The 14,785-nt window shown below is 39.1% G+C and overlaps 1 protein-coding gene across 1 annotated transcript in view; it reads left to right on the top strand.

Annotated features, from left to right (window-relative positions):
- KL (klotho) overlaps nucleotides 1-8,564 on the top strand; it is a 43,245-nt gene extending 34,681 nt beyond the window's left edge. Inside the window, exons 3-5 of the mRNA XM_060235302.1 lie at nucleotides 690-955; nucleotides 4,826-5,933; nucleotides 7,795-8,564. Of these exons, the coding sequence (XP_060091285.1) occupies nucleotides 690-955; nucleotides 4,826-5,933; nucleotides 7,795-8,132 (1,712 nt within the window). The 3' untranslated portion in view covers nucleotides 8,133-8,564. The remainder of the gene's footprint in view (nucleotides 1-689; nucleotides 956-4,825; nucleotides 5,934-7,794) is intronic.
- Nucleotides 8,565-14,785: the final 6,221 nt, after the last annotated feature.

Here is a 14,785-nt window from a genome sequence, read left to right as displayed (position 1 = left end):
GAGGATGACAGCATGAGTCTTATGAGTATTTGAGAGAGAAGTGACAGGGAAAGGTGATAATGGTATATAACCATGTCATTAGTCTGTTCTTTGGGATTTCCTGAATACAAACCTTGCTGGAGTGCTGGGAAGTCACAAGATAAGAATGGGCTCCAGGGCAGACAGTCGCAGGAAAACTTCTCAGTACTTCGCTCCTTCTGACCAACAGACCATAAGGAAAGGGACCTGAGGAAGTAAGTGGAAGCAAAGTCATGTAATGGAAAGTAATGGAAACCCTGTATGATTTTCAGGGCAAGAGACATTCAGAGGTGGCTAGCCGTTGCCTGCATTGCATGGTCACTCTGGACTTCCCTAGCTGTCTCCATCCAAGTATCAACCAAAGTCTGTCTCCACTTAGCTTCTGAGATCTGATAGGATTTGGGCCATCCAAAATCATACTCCCTTCTAAAGGGTAGGGACACTCAAGCTCTTTTGTTGTTGTCAGATCACAGGTTGAAACTGGTGGCAATGAAATGACTTCTGCTCTAACAGTGCACTACCCATGATGATAGCCTAAAGCATCATAGTTTGAAAACTATTGTAAAATGCTCAAACAATTGTACTTTTTTGGGTGGAATACATATACAGATGCTTGCAATGCATTCTACATAAGATATTATTTATTTTTTTATTTTTTGTTTCATTCTCAGCTATTCGGTACGATGGAGTTCCTGTCATTGGATACACAGTTTGGTCGCTCATGGACGGCTTTGAGTGGATCAGAGGCAACATTCGAAGGGGTCTGTTTTATGTTGACTTTCAAAGCCATGATAAAGAATTGATCTCAAAGTCTTCAGCACATTTCTACCAACAAGTGATAGGAAAAAATGGTTTCCTTCCATTACCAGAAAACCAGCCGATAGAAGGGATTTTCCCCTGTAATTTTGCTTGGGGAATTATTGAAAATAATCTCCACGTAAGTCAAATGACAGAACCAAATCTTCCTTTTCATTTCCTATGAAATGAGATTATCGAACGTATTTTGTAACAGCTTGGTTGGGTGCTTCGTCAGCAACACATTATCCTTTGGATGCATTCAGGCTTTGCATGATGGTCAGATAACGTAGTGTGAGATTGTGCTCAATTTTCCTGGCAAAAAACAAATTAAAAACAGCCCACATTTTATCTGGTGGCTGATCATGTGGTTAGGGAGACAGACACATGATAACACATTCTGTGATTCATAGGTCTTCAATTTCTCCCTTTTCCTTATTGGTTACCCTTACTTCTTTTTTTCCTTTCTTCCCTTTGTTCTCTCTCTCTCACTGTTGAAATGTATATGCAAGCCTCTTGAGACAAGGATCTTTCCTTTTGGCTTATGTTGTTTTCTAAAGTGCCATACGTGTAAATGATAAATTCAAACAGTTACTATGTTTCTTATTCTGTGTCAGGTGTGGGAGGGTCTGGGATGTGCAGCAATCCAAGACTTGGATTGAGAGCTCTCTCCTGCAGTGAGGTGGGGGCTTAATTATATAAGATGTTTGAATGGGTATTTTTAATAGTAAGCAGCAAATTGGGCTGGGAAAACTGATTCAGACAGAGGTTATGGCATTTTCCAATTTGCTGTTTACATTAAAAATACCCATTCAAATATCTTCTATAATTAAGCTCCCACCTTACGGCAATGTAATGAAGATATAACATTTTAAAATTTAGCTTTCAGTTTGCACCCAGGATAGGACTTCTCCAGTTGTTTTGGCTTGGAACACAGGGTTTTTTTTAAAAGATAAAATGTTATATTCTTGGCGACTGTATCATCATTACCTTGCACCATGCTTGGTACACTGATACTTCCAAGAAAATTGTGCAGCCATTACTCTCCTGGCTCCTAATAGGAACTGGAGCTGGTGCCTCCCAAGACTGAGACTGGTAACTCCAGCAAAGTTACTGACCCAGTTAGCACAAGAGAGCTTTACAGTCACTTTCAGGCCTTGCAGACTGTTTGCTTCAGAAGGGCTCTTAAACATTTTGTGCTGCAGGGCTGAGGCTGCATGATTTATAGTGCATCGTGCTGGAAAAACATTTCTGACTGCATTCCCACAGTGATTGTGAAAATGCATGCTTTACTATTCGATGAGGGATTGTTCTCCAGAAAAGCTATTTCCCTCTGACACGATGCTTTTTATTATTGTCCCGTGAGCCCAACACTGAACTTTCCAGAAAAAAACAGCAACTTCTGACTAAGCACTTTGTTAGAACTCCACAGCTGGTTTACACTATTTTGGAGTGCAGTGGCATTTAATGTTTCATCCATATAATGTTAACAAAGCAGATTGACAACTTGGAAAAATAACTGTTAATAACCACAAATTATAACCAGATGATACCACTCTAATGACAGAAAGTGAAGAGGACCTAAAGAACCTCTTGTTGAGGGTGAAAGAGGAGAGCACAAAAGTAGGCTTGAAACTCAACATCAAAAAAACTAAGTTCATGGCATCCGGCCCCATCACTCCTTGGCAAATAGAAGGGGAAGACATGGAAGTAGTGACAGACTTCACAAGACAGGAGTGCATGGCGTGACTTTGTCCATGGGGTCACAAAGAGTCGGACTTGACTGTGTGACTGAACAACAACAAAATAAGCAGAACAGAAACACTCACAGTGCCACCCTAAGCTGAGTTACAGCCATCTAAGCTGTTGACTTTAGTGAACTTGGAAGGATATACCTCTGCTTAAGGTTCCAGTGTTAGTCCACTAAGCAAATAGATTAAAATACTTTAATAGGTAGAAGGTATGTCCAATTAATTGGAAACCAGATTATTTTAATGAGTTATCATTAGGATCATGTTATTGATTATTAATGACCAAAGGCAGTTGCAGTCTTGACACATACAATGCAGAATTCATAGAAGAATATGACAACCATACAGACTCCAAAAATAAAGATTTATAATAAAAATGCACCAAAATTCAGATTTTTTCCTCATGTAAACAAATGTAAAACTCTGGCAAATTGTGCTATCTGATCAGACAATGTATAAATGTCTATATCACATTTTAAATAAGTCATTTTTCTCTACCACTGAAGTCACATTTATATGAGCCAGAATAGCCAGAAGAAATATATGGGTCTGAAATAGAGGGCAATGTTTGTCATTTACAAATATTATGAATGAGTCCAATTAGTTTTCATTTGACTTCAGATTCTCTGAAATGACTGGAATATAGCTCTCCTTCCCCCACCTTCATATATTACACACACACATTGTGATAATATTAGGAAAGCCTGGGAGCCCAGTACCACTCATTACATTGGATGAACAGACCAGTCCCTTCAGCAAAGAATTAATAGACATAAGTCTGACATTAGAAACCACAACTAGTGGAGGAACATTTTAACCTTCCAGGACATTCAGTTGCTGACCTAAAAGTAGCAGTTCTCTTACAAATTAGAGACTGCTGAATTGCAACTGATAACAAAGCTCAAGACCATGCATCTACCTGCACTGAATCCAGACCTAGGTTTCCTGTCTCTTTACCAGTTGATTTCTCCACACCTACTACCTCTCTGTGTATCACACCTAAACCAGTCATACCTGCTATTTGTCTTTTGCCTGCTAATATCATTTGGCATCTGAAATAGGACAGATGGACTCACATTCTAGCTGTATCTAAAGAAGTGAGCAGTAACTCACAAAAGCTCATATCCTACCACACATTTTGTTAGTCTTTAAGGTGCTATGGACTCTTACTCTTTTCTGCTGCTACAGAGAGAGTAACATAACTATGCATCTTGAACTGTGAGAATATATTGGGTTCGGTACCTCTGGTGTGTTTAGTCAGGGAAAGGATTTTTGTTCCCATGGGTAAAAGGGGGAAGCGGCTGAAAAAAAAAACATGTGGTAGAGAAAAAAGTTCTGAGGAGAAAAGGGAAAAAGATAAAGATAGGCAGCGCATCTCCAAATGCCCCTACATTGTATATACTGAATAGCAGAGTTGGTGTTATCAGGGTTTTGTTTTTTGATACCACAAAGAAATGAGGACAACAGATCTGTGCTGTTATCCCAGTTCTTTTCAGTGTATGTTTTGGGAAAGGGACAATCTGTTTTCAAGATAATTTCTTTAGTGCCAGTAAGATCTCTAGCAATATTTGACAATCAGCTAAATTATAGCATACTGGAAAATAAGCATAATAGCAGTCATCTCTTGATGTCATCTGAAGAAGATCACATGACATGGTGGTGCAACGTGCTGTCAAGTTGCAGCAGACTTACGATGACCACCGTAGAGTTTTCAGAGATGAACAGAACTGACTTGCCAAATCCTGCTTCTGTGTAGCAAACCCAGACTTCCTTAGTGAGCTTCCACCCAAGTACTAACTGGGGCTGACTTTGCTAAGTTTCTGACTAAGTTTCTTTATCGTCCAGGTCATGTGACGATATGTGACAGTATCTATATCTATGTCATGTGACAGTATCTATTTCTTCTCTCCAAAAGGTTTATGGTTTCCCCTTATACTATTTAGTTAGAAGGGAAAGACCTATTCATTCCTATAAGTATGGGATAAATATGCCCAAACATGAGAGTAGCTATGTTGACAACAGATACTGTTATGATGTATGACTGAGACTAGCCTAAAATATGTAAAGAAGTAATGGAAATATAAAATCTACCCTAAAATATGCAAAGAAATAATGGAAATATAAAATCTTGTGAGTGTACTGAGATAACACCAGCAAATAAATGTCAAGTTCCTATGAAATTCAGTTAGTCATTTGAGCTTGTCTGCCTATGTTTTCCTCTTTGTAATAAACCAAATCTGTTCTTTTTTCCCCCTTTCCAGATTGATACAACTCCGTCCCAGTTCCTTGATCCCAGTGTTTATATTTGGGATGTCTATCGAACCAATACACTCATTAAAGTTGAGGGTGTTGATGCCCCAAAACGCAAGCGTCACTGTGCTGATCTTGCTGCCATCAGGCTTCAGATTTCTTTACTTGGAGAAATGCACATCACACACTTCTATTTTACCTTGAAATGGTCTTTGATTCTCCCTTCAGGAAATCTGTCTTATGTTAACCACACACTCCTGTTTTATTATCAGTGCTTTGTTAGTGAGCTACTTAGAGTTAATATAACTCCTGTGGTTGCTTTGTGGAAGCCCATGGGTGAGAATCAAGGACTTCCTGTTTCTCTAGCCAAGCATGGTGGGTGGGAGAACCCTTTGACTGTGCGTGCCTTTGAGGAATATGCAAGACTTTGCTTTAAAAAGCTTGGCCAGCATGTCAAATTTTGGATCACAATAAATGAGCCTTACACCAAGAACTTGACTTTCACTGCAGCGCATAATCTATTGAAGGGTCACGCTAAAGCCTGGCACCTGTATGATAAAGAATTCAGGAAGACTCAGAAGGGTAAAATATCAATTGCCTTACAAGCTGACTGGGCAGAGCCAGCCTGTCCCTTTTCTGAAGAAGACAAAATGGCTGCCAACCGAGTTTTGGAATTTGACTTTGGCTGGTTTGCTGAACCCATCTTTGGAAAAGGTGACTATCCGGATGTGATGAGACAGTGGCCTTACCAAAGAAACAGTAGAGACATTACCTTACCTTATTTCTCAGAGGAGGAAAAAAAGGTAATACGTGGTTCATTTGATTTTTTTGCTTTAAGTCACTACACTACAGTACTTGTAGACTCAGAAAATGAAGACCCAGAGAAATACGATCAAAAGCTCAAAGTCCAATTGCTCAATGACATCACTTGGCTGGAATCACCTAGTGGAAGTAGAGTAGTGCCTTGGGGATTGCGCAAGCTCCTCCAGTGGGTAAAATTGAAATATGGTGATGTACCAATTTACATCATAGCCAGTGGGATTGATGACAAGCCAGATGCAGCTGAAGACAAGCTGAGGATATATTACATACAGAGTTATGTCAATGAAGCTTTAAAAGGTAAGGGTCTTTAAAAAAAATGAATGCCTCAAGATACAAGTTTTATACTGTGTTTTCTGAATTGTAATGGTTATTGCCTTTCAGGTGGAAAATCCAGGTTTCATGAAGACAGCAGCAGTAGTTTAAAAGCTACTGTGTCCTTCCAGGAGTAGACTATGGCTAGACTGAGGTATTCGAAGCGATATTTCAAAATGGAACAAGCATACAAGAACAGTGTGTCTATTTGGGGCCTTGTGTATTCTTGTGGTGACTTGTTTGATTACCACATCTACCACATATGCCTTGTTTGACCACCACACATACCTGTTTCACTTTTAGACCCCCCACAACAGTTTCCCTTGGAGTTTTTCTGCTTGATCCCTCCTTTCTCTCTCAGCCTGGGATCCTAGAAGAATGCTGCTGTTTATTATTCCTTCATCATTGGGAACTGTCATCTTCCTTTTTGTTTGTCTTTTACCTCCTGCTGATCAAAAAGGCAAAAAACATGTAGTCAAAGCAATACTAGGAACCTGATGCCATGTTGCCATGGAACCAGAACCTATTGCATGTTTTGTTCTAGAGAAGCCATATATTTGCAAACAGAGATTACTTCAATGGTAACTTCTGAGCCTCTTTACAGAGTCTGTTTCCTTGTGAGAGAACACTCACAGTGCCTTCTATTTGTTTACAAATATATATGTTGACACTGGAAGAATACACAGATTCCAAGGCAGGTAGGTCTAGAACAAGGGTCCCATGAGCACTATGATGCCCACCAGAATTTTTCCTGACACCTGCCAAGTGCTTTTAGAAACTTGATGGAGCCAGGTGAGACTTTTGCCTGGCAGGGCTTCTAATTGGCTATCAGAGATCTGATTGACTGTACAGGGTTTTTTTAAAAAAAGTATTGCTTTTGGCAGCAGCTGCCACCACAGCAAAAGAATTTTTGCTGTGTAATTGAAAGTAAGCTGTGTATATGCAAGACAATATTTTAAAACCATCTGTTATTTTGAGAAGGCTTCCTGTCAAGCTGAGCTTCTGCCTGGAACATTGAAGAGTTACTTCTAGAGTTCTGCATAACCTCACTCCCTGACATTTTGTTTGTTTCTTTGCATCCTGCGGCAGTCATTTGGCATTTGTACCCACCATTGCTTTTTAGTTCCAAAGATACTTGCAGGCTCAAAAATCTTTGTTCTAGAGCATATGGAAGAATCAGATTCTCAAGTCAAACTGTGTGGCTTTGATGTCCCAGCCTACTCATGCTATGAAGCTGACTTCAAGCCTGTAAATTCAAAAGTAACTATATAAACTCTGATGACAGTTGTAGTTGGTCTCTGTGCTTATCTTTTACTGTTTTAGTTGTGTGTAAAAATGTCATAGGCTGTGCTTGCATTTCATGGCTTTTTAACCATACTGCTCAGAATTTTTCCTTTTGAGTGTGTTTGTACAATCTGTCCATATATAATCTGTATTTGCTAATGAAAGATTTGATTTCCATATCTGATGAAGTGGGCTGTGGGTCACAAAATGCTATGATAGATTGGTTAGTGTTCAAGGTGCCACATGACTTCTTTTGAGTTTTTCCTCTTTCTCTTATAATTGTCCTTCTTTTTGTCCTTAACAGAGAACTTCTGATTGTCCTTCTTTTTATCCTTAACAGAGAACTTCTTATGGAATCCTTCCTTCTGAAGGATTCATCTTATATGGACTTAATACCATAAGAATTTGGTCAATTAATACATTTTTATGTCAGTTTTTCAAGACATCTTCCTTGTTTATCTGAAGGAACACAAACCTAGGATTTAGCAGCATATGGTGGTTTAAACAAGCACGACATTAATTTCTTTTCCTCCCTTCCCTCTTGTTTTGTTCTGTTTTGCAGCCTATACTTTGGATAATGTCAACATCCAAGGCTATTTTGTCTATTGTTTCATTGATAGGACTGATCCTAAATATGGCCTTTATCATTATGTTGTCAACCGGTATGAGCCAAGATCTTCTGCCAAACGTTACAGGGAGATAATTGACAATGGTGGCTTTCCAGGCCCAGAAACCCAGGAACTGTTTTGTCCAGAAGAAATTGTCCTTGACACAGACTACGTTGCTTTCCAACCTAGAAGATCTTTTATTGCATTTATATCTTTTATATGTTTTGCTTTCATTGTCACCGTATTTATGATAATTAACTACTCCAAGAAATTTGACAAAAGATACAAATAGCACTGGTCTTTTGCATGTGTCCCTTGTAGCTTTCTCACCTACATTACCTGGGGAACTGGAAGTAATTCAGTATGCCTTGTTTTGATTACTGTTGCACTATAAAGCCATTTATGCTGCCTAATGCTGTAGAGTGCTAAAAATAAGTATGGATTGTGTCCATGGAGCTTGTACAACTCCTCACTGTCTTAGCAATTTTGGCTTGTAGGAGTGGTTGGCTTGCTGATATTGCTGTACGCCCCACTGCAAGGTAAGTGCCCTCCAGAGCAATCAGTGCAGAGTTGCTGCAGTGTAAGCCTATTGCTTTGAATGGGCATAGAATGGAGTAACAGTAATATGACTGTACAGCTGATGGACAGAATGTTTCTGTCTATTCAGCTATGGGCCAAATAGCATATTACAATTTTTATGAAACTGCCCTGAGGAGGGTTATTTTTTATGAAACTGCCCCAAGAGCCAGTTTGGTGTAGTGGTTAAGTGCATGGACTCATATCTGGGAGAACTGGGTTTTATTCCCCACTCCTCCACTTGCACCTGCTAGAATGGCCTTGGGTCAGCCATAACTCTCATAGGAGTTGTCCTTGGAAGGGCAGCTGCTGTGAGAGCCCTCTCAGCTCCACCCACCTCACAGGGTGTCTGTTGTGGGGGAAGAAGATATAGGAGATTGTAAGCCGCTCTGAGTCTGAATCAGAGAGAAGGGCGGGGTATAAATCTGCAATTCTTATTATTATTTGTTGCATTGAGGTGCTGCATATGTACTTAAAAGGCTGTTTTGGGCTGGGAAAACACGATGAGGGAAATGTTGAAACCATATCTGACTCTGGGCACTTAGAAAACAAGTTCCTCCGTTCCTGACATCTGACAGAGAAAGTCAGGTCAAGCAAACCCAGACTGTTCATGTTACTAATTCCAATATATTGTTTGAACCTAAATGAATGCCTACACAAGTATTAATGTGCTAATCATCTAGACCTCAGTAAGAAGACCACAGGGCTTTTGTTGTAGCAAGAACTCCTTTGCATATTAGGCCACACACCCTTGATGTAGTCAATCCTCCAAGAGCTTACAGGGCCTACTGTAAGCTTCAGGAGGATTGGCTACCTCAGGGGTGTGTGGCCTAATATGCAAGGAGTTCTTGCTACAAAAAAGCTTTGGTAGACCATACATATTTTGGTGAACATGGAAGGTGGCATCCCCATTTGGGACCCAGTAATTGCTACATGTTACTGGCTGGATGACAGCCAATATTTTGCAGATTTTGCATTCTTTTTAGAATGTAAAATATTCCAATGTATCTGAAACAGAGCTATTTACTTACTTGTTGATTTCAGATAGCCATTATTAATAGTTGATTGCCAATATCTCAGAATAAAATGAAAGTTTTGTGGGGCCTTTCTTGTTCTAGTTGTATTGAAAACTAATTCAGTGGTACCTGAAAGTGAAAAATCAAAGTCACTGCTCTTCTGATCTGCATATATATATATATATATATATATATATATAAACATGTGCAATGATAGAGATCAGAGGCAACAAAATTGCATTTCCCTCTGGAATCTGCTGCTCGTAGACCTTCATGGTGAGATCATCCCTTAGATAATTTTAGGAGATGAGAGAATAGTTAGAATGACAAACAAGCAAATGCATTTGACAGTAGACAGAGAAGAGTTTTGTGGCCAAAGAGGATATTGTAGAATGAGATGTTGTGATTGTGTTGTGGTTTTCCTGTGAGGCTGTTCGTTTATATGCATAAAAGGATGCTGCTGCCATTTCATTGACTCTTCTTCAGTGAAAAGCCAACTTTAGGATTTTAGAAACTTGTTTATTTTTAAGTCTGAGGCACTGAGGTTCTGCAGTTGTACTCTGTAAAAGTATATTCTTCCCTCTAGGTTCTTTTTTTTTTAATGGATTGGTGTGTTTGTGTAGATGTTGATAATTTTAATAGTTTGCTTGACCATGCAGGCTTGGCAATAAGAGTTGGTCTTAAGATGTAGCCTGCATTTGAGTTCTGTAGAAAGGAGGGCGAGAGGAAAAAGCTTGTGGTGATTGTTAGAGCATGGTTGCACAGCCAACTTCTGCTGAATAAGGTTGATTCTGTGTGGGGGAATTTGCTCTGCCTCAGCTTTCATACGGCAGTGGGGGTTTTGGAGCATCCATACAACACCGTCCTCTTCCTGGTGTTGTTCTGTTGCTTCCCATAGTTTTCCTTTCCTTTGCTCTGATGTTGCTGGAACCTGATTTGAACTGATGTTTCTGGAAGCATTGAAGTCAAAGTGGGTTAGGTCACATGTGGAGGCCATATCAGGCACCACTTTCCCTTTCAGTCCCATCATACCTGTTATGAAAGAGGATCATCTTTGTGTGGAAGCAGCCATGGTATGCAACAACTTTGAACTTTGTGATTACCATAGCAGGAGAGTCTAATTTTACATGCCATCAACAGACATTCTTCAGGCGAAGGGGCAGCATGCCAAATTTTGGTATGTTGCTCATTTTAAATGAATTACTCTGTTTGCTATTTGCTTTGACAAGACAACACAGCACTGAGCTTGAGCAATGTGGCCATTTACTGAAAAATGAGCAAACGACCATTTGGTCTTTTTGTCTGATGAATTTGTGTGATAAGTTAGTCTTGTTATTGACTAATGCCATCCATGATGCTTTAAGAAATTTGTCATGAAGCTGACTGTTATTCAGCTTTTATATATGCCAGTGGAGTTTGCAAAGAAGTTCCTGAATGTTTTTGCTACTCCTGTGGAATGCTTTGAGAGTGAATATTTTTGGGTTTTATTCTGCAGGGATGTTACTAGTTTCATCTGCATTCAACTGAAAACATTAAATCATTGCAAAATTGCATCCTTAACATGGCAATATTGCATATCAGCAGTAAAATTGCATCCAATATTGTGTCATTTTGATGAACATGAATTTATAGGCACCTTATAGTGTATGAATTAAGCTGATTTTATTTGTAAGTAAGAAAGTGTTTCCTTTCTGTTTGCAAGATGTAAAGTTCCAAAATAGAATTACCATATTTACAGATTTTAGGGAATAGATTTCAGTGACATATTCTCTATAATTCCATATGTATACTTATACTGATGATGATCGTTACAGTAATTAAAATCTGAATAGGAGATGAAGCATCTGTTAGCCATCTATCTCTTTTTGGAGCATACAATTTAAATTTTTGTGTTGCTTCTTTGTTTATCTGGTTTCAATATGGTGTGGAGTGGAATTTAGATTTTCAGGCATATGCAGAAAGCAAATTGGATTGCAACAAACTAGTCAAATGTCCATTTTGCTTTTCATCTTTCCTTTTAGATCAGGTAGAAGTCTCAGTCAGTGGGGAAAGGGCACCATTTATATTGAGGAATTCATTTACTTGACATGGGGCCTATTTCAATACAAGGTACAAATTGAATTTACATATTAGGCCACACCCTCTTACAGCACTAGAAGTGGTGTCATCCTGTCACACCCAACTTGCAATGTCCCTATATGTGGGTGGCACTGGAGAAAGGACATTCAGTGACATGAAATGAAGTAGGGCTGTTCAGGTAACATCTGGTGACGGTGAGGATGGGGTGGTGTTAGACACATCATTTCTGGTGATGGTGAAGGGGTGTGGCTGTATATGGAAACTGCCCAATTAATATGCAAGATGTCCCTGTCATTTCCGGTGATGTAGATGGGGGAGAGGCCTGGTCACATGACTTCCGGTGATGCAGGAGGGGAATGGGGTGGCCTTTTTCAGTCACTTCTGGTGACATGGCAGGAGATAGGGGAGTGGCTGGTTGACATCACTTCCGGTGATGGGGGAGGGGACATGTCCAAAACATGTTGCATCCAGTGACATGGTGCAGGGTATGTGTGATGACTAGGTGATGCATAACAAAGTAAGATACATATCAGCAGATGTTGTACAGATTGAATTTCTAGCAGTTTGGGGAAATTTTTACTGAGTTTATGAATACTGCAGTAGAATGTGTGCAGATGCTGACTCCAAGTCCTCAGTGCTTTAGACTGAGCAGTGGTGAGTTGGCTGTCTTGACATATGTGCAGAACAGTTGAGGCTGGATCCAAGCTATGGAGATGAATCCAGAAGGAGTTCTTCCACTTGTGTAAGGTGTCCTGGTGACAGAGAGTGTCCATTCATTGACTAGAAAAGTTTTCTGCTGATGGAAGAACTTATGTGAGTGGAAAGTTGTCTTTGGAGCAGAGCTCTTTGTTCTAGATTAAACCCTTTGTTGCTTTACCCAGATCCCCTGACTGCAAATCATGTTTGGAAACAACAATAATAAACCATACTTTAGTCAGCAACAATATTTAACTGTCTCTTTCAAATGGTCAGAATGCCTCTTCATTTAAAAATCTTGGAAAGCTTGCCCTTGAGTCTTATCAGTGTTCCTCAATGTTTGCACCAAAGCCAAATCTCCGCAATTTGTAGATAGTGTTCTGTATCCTATCCCCAGTAAATGATTTTGCACTTATAAAGAAACAAAACAGTACATAGATGCACTGGTTGGATGTAGGTGTTATGTAATTTTTTTGGGACGTACAAATCTGCATGCAGATGTGGCTGCTGTCTGTCTACTGTAAAAAATTATTTATGTTTTTGTGTACTGATTAAATGTATATTATTGTCAGTTTTGTGAAACCAGAATTAACTTCTTTGCAGTTTTCACAAGTATATTTTTATCCAAAATATTTTTGTGGAGTGGGTAGATTTTGTGGAATGTATGAGAACAGAGAACGTATTTGTAAAGTGTTATGTTAGATGTATGTTAGTTCATCTGTTTGGTTTGTAAATTAAATTAAATTACAATGGCTGTGATCTACTAAGCAAATATTTTACAAAATTAAGTCTGTTTTCTCTTTATGCTGCTGCAGTTGGTTTATTTGCTTCCTTTGACTCTGTCATATTATATTTTAGATTAGCCTTTGTTAAGTCAATAATAGCAGTTCTACCCAACATTTTACAATTCTTGATCTATAGCAATCAATACAATTCTGATATGATCACCAGCTGATAAACCTGTAGATGACCAATGATAGTACAGCTGATCTTTAACATGGCCATTGGTGAGAAAAGCATCATTCCCAGCTAAATTATGCAAATTAGTTGATCAGGCTGTCTCTCCTGTTCTTCCTAGAGGGTCAGTACTTCTTTTAAGATCATTCATGGGTCATGTGAAGATTTGTTGAGCTGCTGCTTCATGCACCTATTTATCAATTTCATAACCTATTCCTGCCATGGAAACTCTATAAGTTAATGTCACATCTTGAAATCCACAATGTGGTATCTGCCAAAAAGAGCTGTCACATTGGTTTGAGTCTGGGTACTGTATAGACTGCACTGTTTTCCTAAAGTTTTTTTGGTTTTGTTATGCCATGCCACGTTTTCTTCCTAGTGGCAGTAAGGGGGTCATTGTGATTGGAGTGCATAGCACTTTGGGTTGTGTGTTGCCTCCACTTAATTTATTAAGGACTATGTCACACATTAATTTTAATTTTTTAAAAAATAAATGATGTGCTTCTAATTACTCTTGAGTTAATCAGGAAGTGTTTATTTACCAAGCAGTGGGAAACACTGGAATGACTGGCCATTCATGTAATTGTTGTGATGGGAAGACATTGATCCTTTTATCAGTACTCTAGGTGGAAATTCATTATGTGTGTATACAGCCTGTTTGGGAGAATGGCATCTGTTGAATTTCTGCCTGGACACATCCTGCAAGCTAAAAGTTGAGCTATAGGCCTTAAGATAATACAAGTGCATGGAGCATGAAAAGTAAGCCATGGCTTAATTTATTATTTCATGCTTCCTGCAGGATGGCTGCATTTTGTGAGTGGTCTAATTGCTCTTAAATAGAAACTTCTTTTGATTCTAGAATTCTTTTAGAAAAAAGGTGCTTCCAGTAATGTTGTTCTTATTCCAGTCCATTTAAGTACGTTCATACTTTCTCATTCCTATATTTGATGGTAATAGCTCACCTGAAAAGAAATGGCACATTTTGAAAACTTAGTTAATGAAACTGAAGTGGAAATTTAAGTGAAATTCTGTCTCTGTCAACAGCTTCTTTATAGTTCCAGCAGAAACAGGTTGTATTGAACTCTCAGTGATATCAAATGTGCAACTTTACTCAGACGCAAGTCCCAGTAGGTGACTTTGGCTTTCAGTATGCCCTGATGTGGATCTTCTTACATTGACTATCAAAATGAGTGTCCCTCCTCTGTTATTATTTCCCTGGAACTTATTTCCCTAATAAGTGTGCTTTCACTTTGCTGGTCCTGTTTTTCCTCCCCCTCTCTTTCTCTCCTTTGGCTGTCACTCTGCATTAGTTTCCAGTTCTCTTTCCTTTGGACTGCCAGAGGAAGAGTGGAAGTCAAGCCAAAGAGTCTCTACAGTTTTTTTTTTAATTAGAACCCTGGAGGAGCACAGATACTTGGAAAGGTAACCATTTTTTCTTATGAAAGACCAGTTGGCAAGGCATTGAAACCATTGTGCCTGGTTCCTTTCTGTACTTTCTCAGATGTGAGTTCTGTACAGTATAGAAGAATATTGGCTTACAGTCAGGAGGCCGCTAGAGATCATTAAATTAAGGGTAGAGGGATAAATAAACCACTGTCAGACTTGCACAAATCAATCAGAA

The sequence above is a fragment of the Heteronotia binoei genome, chromosome 3 (genome assembly GCF_032191835.1).
Source record: "Heteronotia binoei isolate CCM8104 ecotype False Entrance Well chromosome 3, APGP_CSIRO_Hbin_v1, whole genome shotgun sequence".
Taxonomy (NCBI): Eukaryota; Metazoa; Chordata; class Lepidosauria; order Squamata; family Gekkonidae; genus Heteronotia; species Heteronotia binoei.
This window is presented reverse-complemented; position numbering and strand designations above follow the sequence as displayed.